The 21353-nt window shown below is 36.8% G+C and overlaps 2 protein-coding genes across 3 annotated transcripts; both read left to right on the top strand.

Moving 5' to 3' along the window:
- The first annotated feature begins 6124 nt into the window (after positions 1-6124).
- Positions 6125-20856, top strand: LOC135779065 (ladderlectin-like). 2 transcript variants are annotated; one of them, XM_073814630.1, is made up of 5 exons: positions 6125-6188; positions 19445-19530; positions 19641-19766; positions 19950-20061; positions 20668-20856. In XM_073814630.1, the coding sequence occupies exons 1-5, from the start codon at positions 6128-6130 to the stop codon at positions 20739-20741; spliced, it is 459 nt and encodes a 152-aa protein (XP_073670731.1). In that variant the 5' UTR covers positions 6125-6127; the 3' UTR covers positions 20742-20856. The 2 variants fall into 2 exon arrangements, with proteins under 2 accessions (XP_073670731.1, XP_065145784.1); XM_065289712.2 differs by lacking the exon at positions 6125-6188 and adding an exon at positions 19162-19237.
- Positions 6354-9024, top strand: LOC135779058 (ladderlectin-like; the record flags this gene model as incomplete). The annotated part of the gene is made up of 4 exons (XM_065289703.2): positions 6354-6458; positions 6572-6697; positions 6883-6997; positions 8902-9024. Coding segments are annotated over 4 exons (420 nt in total), but the record flags the coding sequence as incomplete, so codon positions are not given.
- Positions 20857-21353: the final 497 nt, after the last annotated feature.

Below are 21353 nucleotides of genomic sequence, written 5' to 3'. Positions count from 1 at the left end.
AATAATAATAATATAATCAAAGAAAATAAGTATTTAACTAACAGATTATTTCTAATAAATATCCTTAACATTTGTTGTCAATTTTAATCAATATATTTGAAAATGTCAAGTTAATATATGTATTTATTATACTAAAAAAAATAAACATTTATTTACTAAAAAATTTAGTACGTTAAGTAAGTTTTCTAACTTATGATTAACTTTTGGTGAAACATTTCTCGGACAACTCACTGTATTAATAAGTTAATGCGTTAAGCATCACTTTAATGTCCCAATATTTGTTTTATTCTGGGCAGGAATAAATAAAACGGAATATGTATAGGACTCATTAATAAGGTTTATAGTGATTTTGATATTTTAATAGCACTGTATTTAATGTATTAGCATGCATTAAGCTATATTTTTTTTAATTTTGCACAGGAATTAATAAAAGTAGGCTAGTATGACTCATTAATAAGGTATATAGTAAACTTGATCTTTAAATAGCACTGTATTAATGCGTTAAGCGTCACGTTAATGTCCCAATATGTTTTTTAATTCTAGGCAGGAATAAATAAAACAGAATATGTATATGACTTATTATTAAGGTATATAGTGATTTTGATCTTAATAGCACTGCATTTAATGCATTAGCATGCATTAAGCGTCATGTTAATATCCCTAAGGTGAGTTTTTTTTTATTAATAAAACTGTATATGAAGTATGACTCCTTAATAAGGTATATAGTAATATCACAACACACTAAACAAACTACACAATCAGAACTCGATATGTATTTCTGAAGGAGAGACTTCATAGAACAAGGAAGACATCAGCCCATTTTTAGGACAGTGAAAACAGCGCTATACAGATAAATAAGTAAATTTTGTGAAAAAATACCGTGTTTTTTACATGTGAAACATGAACACATGTTATATTGCCCACTATAAACACAATCAAAGCTTCAAAAACACAAAAAGAACGGGACCTTTAATAAGCTAATAATACAAGTCACAACTTGATTAAAACAAAGGTTCTCATGTTAAAATCTATTCAGTAAATTTAAAATGATATGTTGTTTGTTAACACCATGTGACTGTGTATACCAAAAAATATTATTTTAATATCTTTATAACATAACCATCATAACAAGTAGGCTATCTAGTTTAAATTTGATACATGTCCTGAGGGTCCCTGCACCTCTTCTCTATCTATTAAGGGGTCCTTGGCCTGAAAAAGGATGAAGACTGTGATATTTGCACAAGCTGCTTTACACAGTGATGCAATGCTAAAACAGCATATGAGCTATTGTTAATAAAAAAGACCTTACAAATGCAATATTTCTCTAATAGACATTTAAACCTCACATTCATCCCAAATTCTGGCTTTCAGTTTTAGTTTTTAACCATGAATTAATATTTGTCCATTCTCAGATATGAAGTCTCTGTGTGTTTGATATATGTGTGTTCATGTTTCTCTGTAGAGACAGCATTTGCCTGTCTGACTGTTGATCCTGTTCTGATATTGATGATAGTGGGGGTCCTGATGTTCTTCATCACTTTCTGTGGCTGTGTGGGATCTCTGAGGGAAAACATCTGCTTACTGCAGACGGTCAGTAGTTCAGCAGAATCCCTGACGTTGTTTATAAACATTTGCAATTAATTACACTTTAAAAATGTCTTTGCTTCCTTATTTTTTTGTTGAATCAACTCATATCAACTTACTATTATTTATCTTGACTAGTGATTATTGTTATGACTTATAAACTGTAATTTGTTGTAGCAACTCATCTTTAGTTAAGATAAATAATAGTAAGTTGACATAACTTGTAAATCTGAGTTGATTAAACAAAAAATAAATAATTAAAAATAAATAAATAAAGGCAATAAAGATTTTTTTACAGTAGAGAAACTGTTTGATGTTATTTGATTCTCTTTCAAATAAGGGCATTTCTAATAGATGTTTTATTTGTTTTGTTTGCTTGTTCTCCTGCAGTTCTGCGTCTGCTTGACTAAACTCTTTCTGTTGCAGTTAGTGTCTGGTGTTCTGGGATTTGTCTTTTCAGACAAGGAAAAACATCATGACATCTGGGGCCTCATTTATAAAATGCTTCGTAGAAACCATCCTACATTTTATCTTACGATCATTTATCAAAAATGTGTACCTGTGATTCATAATCCAAATTCACGCGCAGAAAACGCGTGTACCCCTTTCTTTCAGATGTGAAATTAATAAATCGCAAATGATCTTGAACTTGTGCGCAGCTGAGCAGTTTCAGATCTCTGCCTTTAAAAGATGTCAAATTAATGCCATAGACATATAAAAGATCAATCTTTAAACCAGTAGCAATCGGACAGGTAAAAATGTGTGCGTCAGACCCTGACGTGGTGCTAAGCACGTCAAAGACAGTTTTTATAAATATGAACTTTGCTGTGGATACGCACGCTTTATAAATGAGGCCCCAGATTTGGAAATCACCTTGATTGACTAATACATTGCTTAGGCCTATTATAAAACACAGCAAGCAAAAAACAAAGCTTAAAACAAAGTATTAACTTGTGTTACTGTAGCTTGGTGGTAGTGCATTGTGTTAGCAGGGCACAAGGTCATGGGTTTGATCCCAGGAAACAAACATACTGATATAACGTATATAATGTAATAATTCGCCTTTAGATAAAATTATCTGTCAAATGTATAAATAAATGTGAATGTACTTCAAACTGTACACATATATAAGTTTTGTCATGGTTTAAAGTCTGAAGTATAACATTTTACTGTACTATTAAATTAATATGTTTTCTTTAAAAGGTTTTTAAAGACAGACATAATTATATTATTTCAAGATTCTGAACCTGACATAACAATTTTAGTTGAATTGCGCCCTCTTCTGTCTGTTACTTGTTAGTGTATTTTACAATGCACCATACCTGACTCATGACCCTAGCCGTTTCCCAATGTCAAGGAAGGATCCTCGGAAGCTAGAATTTCGAGGATGCTACGTCATCGACGTCCGTCGAAGGACTGTTCCAATGTCGAGGATCCTCGAAATTTCAGCCAAGGACTGAGTCCTTCGTTCGACAAATATCCCATATACAGGAAAGGATGCAAATTTGTATCCTTCGCGCTCTTCACGCGCTGAAATCACCCACAATCCTCTGCGCGCAGCACCGAAAGCACACCTTTCAATCACGTAATGACGTAATGACGTGCACTTGCTAGCCTGTTCCATTTAACGTGTTCTCCGAATGCTTAAAAGGAGCCTCGCCTCGCCTCTGAAGGAAGTGACTTGTAAGGACTAGTCCTGCCAAGGAAGTATCCTTGACATTGAGAAACGGCTCCTGTCTCCTGATCCAAGATAAACACATTAGATTCTATATTTGCAATAAAATAATCTCTCTCTCTCACTTTAAAAAAACTGTAAATCCGTTGATGCAAATTTCTCTCAAGTCTTGTGTGCTAACACATACAGTATACTTGGATTGTTGGCCACGATGGTGAAATTGTAAATCATTTTGCTCTGAAATGCTACAATTACATTATGGACAGAGCAGGGTTTATTTACAATCTTAATATTTTATAGCATTTATTATGACAAAAGTTACGTGCAGTGCGTTAACTATAGTTTCTGTTTCAAAATTAATATAATTGTACTACATGCCTATACATTTTCTGATCGTATCTTTAAAACTTAGTATGAACCTTTCTGAAAACTCAATAAGTCAATAAAAGCAGTTATAAAGCAACATCAGCCATTATGGCGGTGGAGGAGGACAAATTGCTGGATTCAGCAGGCCCAAACTGAAGGCACGAATCATTGATTGAAAATGCATGAAGGTCCCCATCCTCTTAACAGATGCAAATGCGAGGAGCGTTAAAGTTTTCATAGAAAGAAACTTAATACTCACAGAGTGCAGAGGCTCAAAATGGGCGACTTGGAGGGCTTTCAGCACCATGGACAGATCCCAAGGAGGAATAGAGGGATGGCACAAAGGATTCAGCCTTCGTGCACCTCTTAAAAACCTAATGACCAGATTGTGCTGACCCACTGATCTACTGTTTATTGGCACGTGGTGAGGGGATACCGTTGCAATATCTTCTTTAATAGTAGATGGTGACAGCCTTTTCTCCAAATGAGGCTGGATGCATTCTCGGGGGTCTTCTCTTTGAACAGGTTCCATTTCAGCGTGTAAGCCTGTCTCATAGACGGCGCTCACGCTGCAGAGACCACTTAGAGATCACTTAGAACCTCCAAAAACCACACGGAAAACCACACGGTTCTAAAAGAAAATAAATGTGATTTTAATAAAAACTGTTTAAATGTGTGAAAAACAAAAAGTATAAAACAGTAAAAAAATAATAATTATTTAGCTTATTGGGACCATATACAGGCTGAACAGGAGTGCTCTGGATAACCTGACAATTGTCAGAATAGATCAGAGAATTGCCTGGAAATAAACTTTAGCAGTAAGAATGTCTATTATTATTGTTTTTATTATAACCTTAACATTTTATAGGATTTAGTACACTATAAGCCAGTTTAGCTGTCAGAAAATGTTACATGCAGTGCATTCACTACATTCAGATCCCTTTCATTTTATTTTGTACAATGTTGTGTAATGATTTTGACACGAGCACCAATTAATTTAGTGATTTTCACATGGGCAACCATTGGTTAGTATGCCATACACAGGACACTAGAGGTTTCAGAAGTACATGCTGGGACCAAAGAGACCTTATTAGTACCTCAAAATACATATTAGTATCTCAAAGGTACACATTGGTACTAAATGTTTACACATCTGTACCTAATGGTCAATACAATTACCTTTTTAAAGGGTGCTGCCCCTTTGACAGCTAGGGTACATATCTTGACTTTTTTCTAACAATGTAGGTCCTAAAGGTGCGGTAATCTACCCAAAATTGTATTCTGTTTTGTATTCCTGTAGGTACCAAACAAAAACTTAGGGTACAGCCCCAGTGACAGAAAAGGTACAGTTTTGTACCTTTATTTCTGACAGTGAAAGATAAACAAGAATAACTAAAACACTAAATGATACTAAAAAACGAAAGCATGAAAAAGATGAAAACTAAAATGCAAAGAAAAGAAAATTGAAGTGACTGAGTTAAATTATTGCAGAATGTTTCCTGTTTCTGATAGGATGAAAACCTTACTTCTAATAACCCAAATAACGAAAGAATTATCTGCAAACATTAAAGAAACTCAGTTATGCAATCTATGGTAAATAGTTACTGAAAGAATACACCAATGCCAAGGTTTTTGGGCAAGATGTTTGTTTATGATATTTACTCTCTGTGTGGTCGGATGAGCTGTCCGGTGGTGGGCCCGTCGGCCATGGTTCAGGCTTTTACGTGCTGCAAATGGGAATGAGTCAGGTTCAGTTCAACAGCCTTGAACATGAAGTGCTGTGAAATGCTGACCAGCTGTTCAGTTTAAAAAAAGTAAATTTGCTGCCTTAAAATTCAACTTTAAAATACTAGTTGACACAAACAGTTTTACATAGTTTCTTGTTTTGAGTCAACTAATATTTTTAAGTTGAATGAACTCAAAATGTTTAAGTTGCTTTTTAAGTTGAAAAATTTATTTACCATTTATGTCAAGCAGACTGCAATAAAACTCTTACAAAAATGCTTCTTCACATGATCACACATTAAAGAAACACACTTAAAATAAAAAAATAAACAAATCAATATATGGAATATATTTATATAAAATACTTGCAATAAACAGTAAAATATCAAAATCTAATGTAAAGACATGAGTTATACAATAAAAACTATGTAAAACATCGATAAATGTAAAATATACTGAAAGAAATGTGAACACAGAAAAGTGTTCATGTGTCAGATCAGGATGTTTATTTTGATAACCATCACATTTCATCATATATTGTTTACATAAATACAAGTTCATGATATCCAGATTTACTTTTCTTGTTTATGTTATGGAGTCCCTCCCACTGAACAAAAGTATAAAAGATAGGACTCCTCATTGACCATCACACAATCTACATTGAAGTCCTGAAAGTGAAGATTTGACAAAAGGTGAGTTTTTATAACATTAACTTCAGCAGTGTACATATGAGTGCAGATGTGTCACTTTTCCTGTTCATTCATTTTCAGATTCATCATGGCAGTCATGAGAGCTCTTGTGCTTCTTTTCTTGGTCTTTTCTGTTGAGAGTGCACCAGGTAACCAAGACATTTACAAGATTTACCAAACCCTGTAACCAATATTACAGATTAAATTCTAATAAAACTTTGAAGGAGTGTAACTTGTAAAAGAATAACATGAGCAACATTTAAAGCACTTCTACACAGAAACATAAAACTGATAATGTGACTTTATATTACTAATATTTTATTTACTGTATAGCTCATCACTGCCCACATGGATGGACACCTTTTGGTCTGCAATGCTTCAAATTCTTCTCCGAGTCAGTTAACTGGGCCACAGCTGAGGTACTGTTATTCAGTTATTCAGTAATTGTTCAATGATACTCAATGTCCTGTCATGATCCAAACTAAACAGATTAGATTTTATATTTGCAATAAAATAATTTCTCTCTCTTTAGAAAAACTGTCAATCCATTGATGCAAATCTTGCATCTGTGCGCAGTAAAGTGGAAAACAACTTTCTCCTGAGTCTGCTTGCGTCTGCTGACACACGTGCTTGGATTGGTGGCCATGATGGTGAAATTGTAAGTCATTTTGCTCTGAAATGCATACTTGCTAGTCTGAAATTAATGGTTGTAATATAAAACAGTTTTTTGTTTCTATAGATACAATACTGTTTTATTTTTTCAATATAAATTACTAAATTATATCATTAATGGAGTGTGAATACATTATTATAAAACTTCTATTGACTCTCCTCACTCATTAGGATGGCCAATGGCTGTGGTCTGATGGATCTCAATTTGATTTTACCACCTGGTGCCCTGGTGAACCCAACAACTATCAGGGTAACCCTGAGAGCTGCCTACTGATAAACTGGACCAGTAAGAATAAATCCTATCTTTATTTACAGTCTTAATATTTTATAGCAGTATTAAAACTTCTTACACCCTGAAGCTATTTTGGGGATTTTCGCCTGGATTTGGCCTACCCAATTTCAAAAGCATCCCAAACCCACATGCAGAGGTTTACATACAAAAGTTTGGTATCATTTTACAGGTAACCCTTTGAAATTACATAAAACACTGTTAAAAGTGCTCAACATGGTTGTATGTGATGTCAGGCCTCTAATAAACACAAAAATAAATAGGCGCTTTTTATGTTTTTTTTCTAAAGTTTTTATTTGAAAGTATATAACTCTGGTCCTGGGTATCTCAGGTCCCTGCAGACAGTTTTGTTTGATTCCAGCAATTGTCAGCTTACAGAGGAAAAAGGAATTTTTTCTCTATCATAATCTATGCAAAAGTTATTTTACTCCAACTGAAGGGAGGAATAATACCCTTTTTGTATACAATTTCTGCCTAAGAACATTTGAAGTGTCCCCATAACCACATACAGTGGAATAAATGCAATTTCTTTATATCATTTTAAAGAAAACCCTTTGAAGTTACATAAAAAGCTGCTGTTTGTGACAAATATTGTTATTTATGTTGTTTTTCATATGATGAAACACCAAATTTTATTTTTTATGTTGTAAATACTGTCTTTGATAGTGTATAACTCTGGTTCTGTGTGCTCTAGCAGACTGCAGACAGTTCTGGTTGTTAGCAGCGGCAGACAGTAAACACCCAAAAAAAGAATGAACTCTTTAGCATGTCGCATTCAAAAGTTATTCTCATTTTACTAAAGGGTGTGAAAATACATTTTTCATATAAATATTAATTTTTTGTTTTGCACATATAATAAATAGCAAGGGATTAATTATGCACACAACCAAAGAAAATGCTGTGAATGGACTCATTGTTTAGAGTAGGACCTAAGATAAAAGATGGTGTATCATTTGTGGCTATCTGTGCTATCTGAGGCAGTTCACACTCAAGTTTCACATATGTTTACAAAAGACCATTTTTTACCTTATTATTCATTCGATGATTGTTGGATATGTGTTGATATTAGAACAAAAATAACGCTGTAGTCTTATTCCTGAGAGTGAGAGCTTTCATTTGATATAAGATTTGACCATGTTTGTCATTTTTGAAAAATATGAAATATGTAAATATTAAATGATATAATAAAATATTGGGGGGGTGATAGTGTAAATTAAGTGTAAATAACTTTCTTACAGTAAAAGATGTGTCAAAGTGATGCATATCTGCAGAAAGTAGAGACTCTAAGCTTTCAAACAGTATCTCATATGTGTTACTGGGGTCCATGACGGAGCATCAAAGATTAAAAGAATCTTTTATATTAAGTCAAAATACGAAATTCTGGACCCGGGACAGGGTCCTCAGGGTTGAAGAGGTTAAATGGGCTAGTGTAGTTAGTGTAGTGTTACGTGCTATGGTCAGATCCCAGTTAATTGTAAATTTTCATTGGACTTCATTATATCATTAATCTACCCCAAAACGAAGAATTATAAACGGAAATTTAAAATGTCTTTAACATTTGTCAGTTTTTCTTAATAAATTTAGACAGTGAGTCTCCAACATTGTTCCTGGAGGGCTGCCTCTAATTTAAACCTTTTGCAACAACAGTTGAAACTTTAGCTCTGCCTCCCATTTCTCTTGATAGTTGCTGAAATGTTTCTACACCTAATTTATCCACCTGTGCTAATTTTAAATTGATGGGACATTATTTGGGAACATGCACACACCTGTTTAAAGTCCTTACAGCTGATAATGCATACAGTATCAGGGGTCTGAATACTTCCTGAATGCACTTTCATTACTGATCTGATTTAAAACTACATCTGTAACTGTACTGATTTTATTTTCATCTTATCCCACAGATAACCATTGCTGGAATGATGCGCAGTGTTCATCCGCATTCAGCTACATTTGTGCCAAACCTCTGAGATCGTGAAAAATCTATCTGTTTCAATGTTTTACATTAAAACAATTTCACGTCTGGACTATGTATCATACTTGTCAGTCTGTTTAAACTTGCTTGCTGTCGAGTTTTCACTAGGGTTTTCTACAAAGTCACTTCAGGATCAGTGGCGTCGCCATCCCATTTTATCGGGGCTTGAGCCCGGGGTAAAAATGAGCTCAGCCCGGGTAGCCAAAATTGTTATAACTTTTTTATTTCGTGGTTTTTATGTGCGTTCTATCCTTCATAGCCTGTTAGAACAAGAAATCGTGAACACTAAACTCTAAGAAGCAGAACGGGCGGAGAGCAGCAGAGGGTCGCTTCGCGGTCTGGTCTGAGATCAGTGGATCTGTGCTCTCAACTAAAGTTACTGCTGTCAACTAGTTACTGCGTCATATTGCGTACATTGAGAAAGCAGACGTGACATGGCCAGCAAAAAATTACTGAAACTGTATGGCTTTTTCAAACAAAAGGCAAAGGGTATGAATTCATGTTTGCAAACTGAAATATAAGCTTAGTCCTGTCCAACCGACTCCATAAAGGCCAGCTATTGTTTACCTAACCTATCGCTAGCTGGCTAGCAAGCTATCCTTAGTTGTACTGCCGTTCTCTCTAACACTATAGCAAAATGAAAATAAAAATATTGCAGTTTTGATATGTAGGATTTTTTTGTAAGGGAGATATTTTAACAGTGACAAACTATAAACCATTAAATATCTAGAGGGGGCTGAGACAGCTTTCATTCAGCCTGTAATGAGCCATTTAACCATCAAAGTGATTACAAAGCTGGTGACAAACATAAAACAGCATTAAAAACCCAACTTTGTGGAAATGTACATGAATGAACATGTTTCATGGGAATGTGTTTAAAAATGTTCACTGAAATGTATGCAAATGCCCTATGCATAAGCAAAGCATTTGTAATTACAGCTGAAAATTGTAATCTCAGAAGTTCTTTGTATCCTGCAATGTAGTATGTTTGTGTTGGTTTGCCACACACTGATCTGATTTCATGATTTTGTAGCGGGTGCGAGCAGCAGGAGCAGCAGGAGCAGATTTACTTTAATTTGTGCTTGAGAAAGTTAATCAATGAAGCACTTTCGTATTTAAATGCATCAGGAATATTAGGATTAGGAGCATTAGGATATTTATTTTGGTGTAATTTATTTACAATATTTATAAGGTCATTCCATGCCAACTCACTCAGTTTTTCAGAAAGTTTCTGAGTTGATGTCATGGATTTAAAAAAAAAAATCATGTCCATACACCTGTCTGTGATCTGTTCTGTCGAATGTCAGAGCTGTACCCCTGTTTTTTATTCAGTAAATTATGAAATATACCTATAAAGGCTTCTCTATATTAAGCCTCACCAATGAAAGGAATTTCAGTAAGGCTGTAATTTTTACCATGCTTAGATATGTTTTCTAGTTGACTTTAAACTGGTTTGATGAAAAACATAAACCCCATTCACACAGACCTTTGGTCCCAGAAAATACCCGTAAAATTGTCTGTGTGAACACAAACACGTCCTGTATATCTTCTGGGATCGTTGCCAGAAAGAGGACCTAGTCAGATACACGGAAAACCCTCTGTGTGAACAAGAAGCCGAAACAATGGCGTAATGGGCGTGCTGTAACAAAAGTTATGGTTCAGCTCCTTAAAACGATAGAAAACATGCATATCACCACGAGAAATGTTGCAAACTACATTGAAGCACTTATCAGGAAATGATAAATGAGACGCATAAACAATGACCACGTTCCATAGTGAGGACGTGCGTGTCATGGCAACATGAAGTTGGTTCAACTCTTTAAAATGAGGAATTAACAACATTCACAACGAGAAATGTCGGCAAACTGGACTGAAGCAGATATCAGGTAAGTTAGCTCGTCATTTAATAAACGAAAATGCCTGCGTGTCATCCCAACAACCCATCCAAACCCAACAAAGTTTTAACGCGTGTTTATCGGAACCTAAAGTGTAATCTCATATACACTGTGTTACGATGTAAATAGTCCTCAGTTTGTAGGCGATATTATATTCTATTACTAGACTTTCATGCGAAATCTGATGTAAACAACAGACTATATATCTATATTTCACGGATTATACGCTTTTGTGGACAAAAATGGTCATTGGATGTTTTTTGTACGGTTTTCATGGATTATTCACACATCTGAAACAGACTGGGTTTGATTCGCGATCGTTATATCAACACAGTTAACAAACTGATGTCATCCCACCAATGAATTGATGCCGAGGGGGTGAACTTGTGTGTGTGTTTTAGCAGTCATTTGCCATTGAGAATGACAAGGTGGCTAACCGCTATGCTAGTTAGTTTGCAGCGTGGTTTCTCCTGCAAAGTCAGTGACCAGCTACCCTAGTTTTCGAAAGTTAAAAGAAATATTTAACTGCTTTGTTTTACAATTTTACATGAACTTACTAAGTAATAGTGTTTTGCCAAACTAACCAAGATCGGGCCTTACCGACCAGGCTTTTCCAACAAGGCTAACGAACCCTCAAGTCTCTATCACTTTCCCAATATACAGCGGACATCCCGCTAGCTTTGCAACTAGCATGCTGTCCACAAGCAGTATACATCCCCCGCTGGGTCTTAATTTCTGTAATTTGCAAAAATAATGTGACTTGTGCCAGGGGGGAAGTAGTTCCACCCCTTGTTTCTGGAAAACCATAGAAGAAATTGGTCATGTGACCGCATAATTTTGAAAAGCCATCAATTTTACTTATCCTCAAAAAAAGAGAGACACGTGGCATGAGAGGTAAACACATTTTAGCTCCAAAAACTGTTTTTTTCCCTTTCAAAGTAAAATTTCTGTGATTAAGGTTTTTGATTGTAGTGTCTAAACAATTATAGATAGGTTTGAAAATATTACACACATGTTTAGTGCTTTAGCAGGCTACACAATGAGTTTATACAGTTAGCATAATGCTAGCTCTTAACTGCTGGATGCTATTGTTCAGACTTGTAGGTTTGGGGTGATTTGTGCCAAAGGGCCTGGGTTAAGTTGTGCCAGAGGTGATGTGCTCAAGAAACTACCCACACCCCAAAAACTTGGTGGTACAGCCATAAGACAGCATAAGTTTATATTCCCCTGCAGTATTGACAAGTGGGATGATAAATAGTAGGCCATATCCAGACCACCTAGACCTACATACTCACAGGGGATAATATGGAGAAGTGAGGAGATGGACATGCCTCATTGTTTGACTTAGGCCTACCTGCCATTTGTTTCATTTAGCTTACATTGATTTCAGTTTTGAGTTTGCACTATGTTATTAAAGAGAAGTTTTATTAAGTTTTTAAGTGGCCAAGTCACAATAGGATGTTTAGAAATTATTCTAGTCACTTTATTCTTATATACTACAAAATTGACAGACAGTGTTCTGTGTATGTCAACAGGCATCTATTGCCAAAGCCACTTTGACTGAAATTATTCAGAAATATCATATATTGTGTTTTTAAGTTGTGTTTTTCCAAAAACTACAAAATATGACTTATTCCAACAGTTTAATAAAGTGACAATATCTAAATAAACCTTAACCTCTTAGACGTCTAGCCACCCCCCCCACTCTGGCAAGTGGCATGCCCAAAATAAAAAGGTTGTTGCTCATGCACCCTACTGTCTACAAACATAACCAAGGGGTCTTTTGAAAGCTAGCACTTCAAATTTCACGATTAGAAATGCAGAACTGTTCTAGCAATAACTATTTCATACAGTCAGGAAATTATTTAACAAATAGACAATAAATGTTCATTAAAAAGCTTTTAAATCAACTGTCCTATTACTTTTGACCCCTTTAAAAAGGGGGAGCTCCATATTAAACAGCTGTAATTCCTAAATCCTTCAGCCAATTTGAATGTGAATACCCTCTAAATTAAGCTAATAGTGTGCACATTAAGCCATTATATGACCGTAACTGGAAGAGATTTTGGTGAACAGCTAAAATAACACAAAATGTGCCTCTGTCCCAATATTTATGGACCTGATTGTATGAAATAGTTATTGCTAGAACAGTTCTGCATTTCTAATCGTGAAATTTGAAGTGTTAGCTTTCAAAAGACACCTGAAGAGCTAAAATAACACAAAATGTGTCTCTGTCCCAATATTTATGGACCTGACTGTAGATATGGCAGCATTCAAGATTTTTTTCTCTTTTGAAAAATTTCCATTCTTACATTTCTATGGCAAAATAATTAAAAAGCCAGTGGTAAATGAGCCTGAGAATACAACTGATCTAAAACCACAGGGCTTGACAGTCAATGTTTAAAATTTGAAGTTGATACAAGCAAAAATTGGGTTTTTACAAGCGTTTTTGTTAGTGCATGTCTGGGTGTCTTTCCAAAAAAGCCACTTGGAGACTCCAAAGGGACACTTGGTAACCACCTTCTACATTGAGGTCTAACATGCTTATCTGACCATTTCCACACATTTTATTCTGATTTATTATGTGACAGAATAATATACACTGTTTTTCTGGAAAATACTATGGATGTATTTTAAAAGGCATTTATGTGCATTTTTCTTGGTGTGCTATTTGAAGGCTCCAAAAGGACACCCAATAACTTACTTATATAAAATGAAACAATGTTTTTATTCACTTACTTAATTTTGCATGGTTTAGGAAAATGTACAACATTATATAACAAATTAAATTGTATGTATAGGTTTTTATATGTTTACAATATAGTAGTCATCAACAAACTGTGATAAAAAATTATTGCACGTAGCTTGGCAGTACTGTTACATGAGTCAAAAAGACAAACTATTTACAAAGTATTGAATGTAGCTTGGCAGTGCTGTGACATGAGTCAAAAAGACAAACTATTTACAAAGTATTGAACGTAGCTTGGCAGTGCTGTGACATGAGTCAAAAAGACAAACTATTTACAAAGTATTGAACGTAGCTTGGCAGTGCTGTGACATGAGTCAAAAAGACAAACTATTTACAAAGTATTGAACGTAGCTTGGCAGTGCTGTGACATGAGTCAAAAATATAAACTATTTACAAAGTATTGAACGTAGCTTGGCAGCAGGGGCGTCATGCACCAATTTTTTTAAGGGGGCACAGTGTGCACAGCTCATAGAAATTTGTACATACACAGACATCAAACGAAATATTATAGAGCTTTCAGACTTTTCTATGGCACTTACTGTACATTTCTAACAATCTGAACACCCCTGCTTTCATGCAAAATCCTCCAAAATAAAAGTGTTGACTAACTCTCCTATCAGATATATTAAATCGAAATAATGACATATTGGCATCATATTTACATCTGAAAAGGCCTATTCTGTTTATTTACGTTTTGTTTAATGACTTGTTTAATTGTGTCATTAGTGCATTTTGCACAACAACTGCATTATCCTATGAAGTTAATGTAATTTTAAATCCATAAAGTATATACACAATGAAAATGACATAAGCTATAGCCACGTGATTATAAATTTATTAGAAGAACGCATTATTGCATCAAAATTGTACCTCATATGTGAACGTGTGATTCCGCGCCCCCGTGAACTCTGGCGAACTTTGGCGTTGTACCAAGATGAATCTAGAGATCTCTACTAATATAACGTCGAGACGATCACATTTTAAACCATTAATTTTCTACACAGAGGAGGTTAACTGCACATTACCGTACTGGGGTTTGGAAATGTTTTGAGTGTTTCTTACACGTTTTAATTCCTCAGATAGCCAAATGCAGCAGCAACAACAAAACTCGTGAGCGCGCTCAGACGCTGATGACGTCTGCGACTGCGCTGACTGCAGTGCCTGCCGCCAGAATAATGTAACATGATCAAAACACTATTAAAACGGCAAAAATCTCCAAAAAGTGACAAGGAGGCAGCACTGAATTAATAATATTGTGCATATTAAACAGATTAAAAGACAAGTAACAGATAAATGGACGCTTCTTTGGTTTTGGGGTTCCATTTGAAGTCCATTTGGCTAAAAAAAACCAGAGGGGGCACGTGCCCCCTCAGTTTGAAAGGGCATGACGCCTCTGCTTGGCAGTGCTATGACATGAGTCACAATACAAAATATTTGCAAAGTATTGCACTTAGCTTGGCAATGCTGTGACAACATGTTGCACGTGGCTAGGCAGTGTTGATACTTAGGTCCAACTGGACAAGCTGATTATGAAACTCACCAAAGCAGTTTCAGGATAAGAAAGGATTAGAAATATACTTACAATCAAGTATACAATATATTGCTCATCATGTCTGCTCTATTCATACACAAAGTTCACACATTAGGATTATGAATAGCAGAGTAATGTATCATCAGGCCTGCTCTATAAATACACAAAATTCACACTTCAGGATTATGACTAAAAGAGTAATGTACCATCAGGCCTGCTCTAGTGATGCCATTTGCACACATTCACCATACTACCTTACAATAATCTGTCAACAGTCTGCCTCGAAGTACAGTTTTCTTTTCTAAATAAACATGCACAAAGCAGCATTGTATTTTCACCAACCATACAGTTGGGGGGGTGTAGGGGGCTTGTGAGCAAACCAGTTGGTCGGGTCATCAATATGTCCAGGTTTTTTATCAGACATAGGTAGCAACCCTAGTTTCGAGCCTCACGTCCAGAAATGCAAAAAAACTACGTCTACAACAAGGTGAAGCTCAGAAGAGCAAACCTACACTTCAAGAGGCCTTTAATCTGCGTGTTCCAGATTCATTAAGAACCTTCTGCACTGAATACCGGATCGCGTCTGCGTGTTCCGGACCGCTAGAATCCTCTCGGTGCTTCCCAGAGATCAGCATTTTCACAGCACTTCGTGTTCAAAGCTGTTGAACTGAACTTGACTCTTTCCCCTTTGCAGCACGAGAAAACGCTGACACATGGCCGACGGGCCACCAAAGGACGGCTCATTCGACCGCACAGAACGTAAATATAACACAATCAAATCATTAAGTGTCACCATATATGACTTTCAATATTGCATAACTGATTTCTTTAACGTTTATCAGATAATTCTTTGATTATTTGGGTTATTAGAAGTAAGGTTTTCATCTTACCAGAAACAGAAAACATTCTGCCATAAATTAAACTCAAGTCACTTCAATTTGTTTCTATTTTTTTCTATTCTATATTACAGTATCATTTAGTAGTGTTTTTAGTTATTCTTGTTTATCTTTTGTTAATAAATTCCATTTTATTACTGCTGTGTCTTCCTTGTGTTGATAATACAGTTAAAGGGTTCTACAAGCTGGTCCGAATCTCACAAAATCCTTCAGATAAATTAGATGACAAACTCCCTCTAATTTACATATTTTCTTATTTGTTGAATGATCTATTTAGATCATTCTTATTGTTAAAGTGAAATTCTTCAGCTGGTGCCCCGAAGTAGAAGAGATCATCTGACACACATGTCACAAGGTGACGATCTTTTAAGGGCGGAACCAAAGTTTGGGAAGTTTTGGTTCCGCCCGGAAGTTTCCCCACCGGGCCGCATATGAAGATGGACCTTGTTACTTCCTGGTTTCCAGGGCGACGCTGTTAGGGCTTCACGAGCCACAGGTGTGAGGCATTGGTTAGGCAAAGTGTGATTGGAGGCTGGAAGAAAATGAAGCACTTAAATAGCCCTGTTGGAACACAGAAAAGGAGGGGAGTCACACGAGCGCGATGGACACGAGAGGCGAGTGACACGGGGGAGCTCCTTTGCCGAAGGCAATATAAAGACACGCACCTTCTGAAGAGCCCGAAGCTCTGTTGATCCGGGGATCGCTAAAGCGAGCGGAGAGAGGACAGAGCTATAGGAGGTGAAAGGAAGGAAAGCGGTGGATCTTTTGAAAGGAGCACCCCGAAATCGCTGATGTTATCCACTGAGGTGTTGGTGTGTATTGTAGTGCTGAGTTGAGCTCGCCTAATACGCTATATTCGGATCGCTGTATTGCTCTCTCTCTCCATGTGTGGATCATAGATCGATGGAAATGAGGACATCGAAGACCTTATAGGTGAAGTACTAGACGGACACTGACATTGGTTGAGAGAAACGGAAGGAGAGGAAAACTTACCGCTGTGAGTATATATCCGTGGGAAAAGTGGTGTTTGTGGCTGGAAAGCGCCCTGTCTAGATACCTGAGTTACTATTGGCATGAAGACAACATAGGACGAAGAAAGACAGAGATCGTGAGTAACCAAATCCCTTGAAGTGAGTGTTTATATATATTGGATTGATACATTGTTTGAGTGTTCTTAAGAGAGATCGAGTGGCCCTACCCCTGTACCAGCGTGGTGGGCGAGCCGAAGGTTTTTGTGGGAAAGCAGCTACAGCAACGATAGCAAACAAACGCTAGGCCATCTACCATCTCCCTATTCTCGCCCAGAGCGACGTGGAAGAGGACGGGTGTCTATTGTGTGCACTGAGCGTGGTGGGGTGAGTCTTTGGAAATTTTCACTTGAAGTGGTGCTGTGTAATGCCGTGTATTACAGTGTGAGTGCTGTGTCCTGTTTGACGTAATCCCGTTTCCAGTCACTCGTCCCGGGACGATGAAGAGGAAAGAACGGCGCTAGGAAAAACCTGTACAATATTGCTGTAGTGTGCTTTCAGTTCCACAGAATTACAGAGTGGCGGCAAAGAACTGTGCGAGTGGCAGTGTGTGTGAGTACTGCACCCACTATTGTTACCTTACTTGTGTTCTTTCATCATCATAGAGTAGAGGCAAGAGAGATCCGCTGGCCCGAGGTCTCGACGAAAGGGCGCCCCGGTCCAGCTTTCGATTGACCAACGGGTCTCGAGGAACGGGCAGCGCTCGACCCGGTGCGCCGGCGTGGCTTTCTCGCCCCTCTGTTCATCAACGAGTTCGCCGAGAGGGTCTTGGCCCCCGGCGTCCCATTACAAAACATTGCTAAATCGCCGCATTGCAGAAACCAGCCAGCGTAAGCTCGCGACCCTGTAAACCTCCATGTAACTTGTTATGTCTGCTGATTGACAGGAAAGTGAGTGAGTCGTGAGAGCTGTGGAGAGGAAGAGAGCCAGCGTGAACACTGAGATACTGAGCTGTGGAGAGAGCCATACCTACCTAGAAGCTGTAATCAGCGCGGAGGTGAGCGAACGTCTTGAGAACGATTCACTGTGTCCCTGTATCCCAGCAGCCGTCTGTGGAGAGAAAGAGAGAGCCAACGTGAACACCGAGATATTGAGCTATGGAGAGAGCCTTACCTGCCTAGAAGCTGCAACCAGCGCAGAGCAGCCGTCTGTGGAGAGAAAGAGAGCCAACGTGAACACTGAGATATTGAGCTGTGGAGGAGAGCCTAGAGTGGCCGTTATTTTAAGTTCCCCTTTCCCCTTCCCTATTTAATATTTTTAAGTAAATTAAATAAAGTATATTTTAATTTTATGCTTACCTTGTGTGTCTGGTCATTGGGGTGGCTTTGGGAATCTCCTCGAGGTGGAGAAAGGGGCGTGACCTTATTTACACCTGGGTCCACCCCTACCTGTGACACACACACGCACACACTTGAGGTGAACCCCTAGTGTCCTGTGTATGGCATACTAACCAATGGTTGCCCATGTGAAAATCACTAAATTAATTTGTGCCCGTGTCAAAATCACTACATATGTGTCTTTGTAATGTGTTAAGACCCAAGTTCACCAGTAAATAATCTGACCATGTGCAACCCTGCTTCTTTGTAATGCCCTTAACTGTGAGCTTTTAGGCTCTTGTTTTTTTATTGCCAATGAAAATTTAAAGTGGGAAATATTCATATTTGTTTGTATAATTCACAATATCATTAACTAACATGATACTACTAATAACAACAAGAATACAAAACAGTGATGGTGATGAATGATGATCATTTCCAAATAAGGAGAGTGTACAAATTGCACATATGAAAACAAATTTAACAAGAGACCCTCTGATTCCAGATATTTGGACAAATATTGCCCCAACCCTAAAAACATACATAAGTGGAAAGCTTCCTTGTAATGTTAAGGAGTACAAACAACAGGTTTAAATCCCTCCCTCTGAAGTAAAGTATAAAAGATAGGATTCCCCATCGACCATTTATCTACACTGAAGTTCTAAAAGTAAAGATTTGACAGGAAGGTTAGTTTTTGTAACATTTGTTTATAATATTTACTAATAATCAGCAATGTATATATGAGTGCAGATGTGTCACTTTTCCTGTTAATTCATTTTCAGAATCATCATGGCAGTCATGAGAGCTCTTGTGCTTCTTTTCTTGGTCTTTTCTGTTGAGAGTGCACCAGGTAACCAAGACGTTTACAAGATTGACCAAACCCTGTTACCAATATTCCAGATTAAATTCCCATAAAATTGTGTTTTCCATAAAACTTGTTAAACATTATAAACATCATGAAAGGATGTCAACAGAAGCAACATTTAAAGCACTTATAGACAGAAACATAAAACTAATAATGTGACTTTATATTACTAATATTTTATTTACTGCATAGCTCATCGCTGCCCACATGGATGGACACCCTTTGGTGTGCAATGCTACAAATTCTTCTCTCAGTCAGTTGACTGGATCACAGCTGAGGTACTGTTATTCAGTTATTCAAATTGTTGAATAAGAATACTCAATGTCATGATCCAAGCTGAAACAGATTAGATTTTATATTTGCAATAAAATAATCTCTCTCTCTTTAGAAAAACTGTCAATCTATTGATGCTAATCTTGCATCTGTGCGCAGTACAATGGAACACAACTTTCTCCTGAGTCTGATTGTGTCTGCTAACACACGTGTTTGGATTGGTGGCCATGATGGTGAAACTGTAAGTCATTTTGCTCTGAAATGCTGATATTGTCATGGCTAGTCTGAAATTAATGCTTTAATTATAAAACTGATTTTTCTATAGATACAATAACTAAATGCTTTTTGTTACAATATAAATGATTGAATTATATCATAAATGAAAAGATTATTAGTAAACTCTTTGACTCTCCTCACTCATTAGGAAGGACAATGGCTGTGGTCTGATGGATCTCAATTTCACTTTACCAACTGGTGCCCTGGAGAACCTAGCAATAATTTTGGTAAAGAGAACTGCCTGGAGATAAACTTTACACGTAAGAAAGTCTCATATCATTATTGTTTTTATTTACAATCTTAAAATTCTATAGCATTTTGTATTAAATTTACTTGTTTAATGTCAGAAAATGCTACGTGCAGTGTATTCACTACATTCAGATCCCTTTAACCTTTCAGTGTTGTTATTTTGCAGCCTGATGGTACAATTGTTTGAATTCATACTCGGTTCCCCATAATGAAAAAGTGAAAACAGAATTTTATAAATGTCTGTAAAAAATTTTAAAAGAAAAAATGTCACATTTACTGTATTTAAACCAAGGGTGCCAAACTCGGTCTTGGAGGGCCGGTGGTGACCTGTGTAGTTTAGCTCTAACACTAATCAAACACACCTAAAGCAGTTTATTAAAGTCTAACTAAGCATACTAGAAACTTCTAGACAGGTAGGCTGAGACAAGTTGAAACTAAACTCTGCAGGACACCGGGCCTCTAGGAACGAGTTTGGGCACCCCTGATTTAGACCCTTTGCAACAACACTTGAAATTTTGCTCAGATGCCTCTTGATCGTTGCTGATTTATACATTTATTTTTATTCAAACTACACCGGTAATGATCAGTACTGATTTTATTTTCATCTTATCCCACAGAGAACCGTTGCTGGAATGATGCGGATTGTTCAACCACAATCAGCTACATTTGTGCCCAACCTATTAGATCATGAAAAATCAATCTGTTTCAAAGTACTATGATTTTACTACATGCCTATACATTTTTTTCTGATCTTATTCTTAAAACTCAGTATCTTACTGAAGCTTTCTGAAAACTTCTCCAATCAATAAAAGGTATTCATAATCTGATGTTTCACACTGTGCATTTCTAAACCTTAAGTTAATGTTTTCATTTGCATATTTGGGGTGTCAGCAATTTAAGGAAGTTTCTTCACCTCCTCATTAGCATCCAGACAGCAGAAGTAGGGAACTGAGCAGCGTTCATGACTGAGGTTCTCTTCAGAACAACTGAAGTACATTGAGACTAATCCATGTAAGAGATTCCTCCACAGCCAGTGGCATGTTTACCATTTTGGGGGTCCTAAGCAAAGTTCAAGAACCGGGGCCCCCCATGCCCCAGCATTGCCCAAGGTTTTTCATTTGAATTGCACAACAATAACATTCAGTATACAGAATTAAGTTAGATATATATAAACCGGGTTTATTTAGTTGTACCCTGCTTAAAGTAACACTAAATTGTTACAGTATGACAAAGATTCTTATAGATTCATATATAGATGTCTTAGGATGTATTTAAAACAATGTAATTAATACTGCAACTTCAG

The sequence above is a fragment of the Paramisgurnus dabryanus genome, chromosome 1, assembly GCF_030506205.2.
Source record: "Paramisgurnus dabryanus chromosome 1, PD_genome_1.1, whole genome shotgun sequence".
NCBI lineage: Eukaryota > Metazoa > Chordata > Actinopteri > Cypriniformes > Cobitidae > Paramisgurnus > Paramisgurnus dabryanus.
The sequence above is the reverse complement of the archived record's forward strand: the minus strand, read 5'-3'. Positions and strand labels throughout refer to the sequence as shown.

Bases quoted from the DNA above. Each gene is read 5' to 3' on its own strand.
- LOC135779065 (XM_073814630.1), top strand. From the start codon at position 6,128: ATGGCAGTCATGAGAGCTCTTGTGCTTCTTTTCTTGGTCTTTTCTGTT. The intron at 19,767-19,949 runs GTAAGTCATTTT...CTCACTCATTAG, and splicing joins GTGGCCATGATGGTGAAACT to GAAGGACAATGGCTGTGGTC. The intron at 20,062-20,667 runs GTAAGAAAGTCT...CTTATCCCACAG, and splicing joins CCTGGAGATAAACTTTACAC to AGAACCGTTGCTGGAATGAT.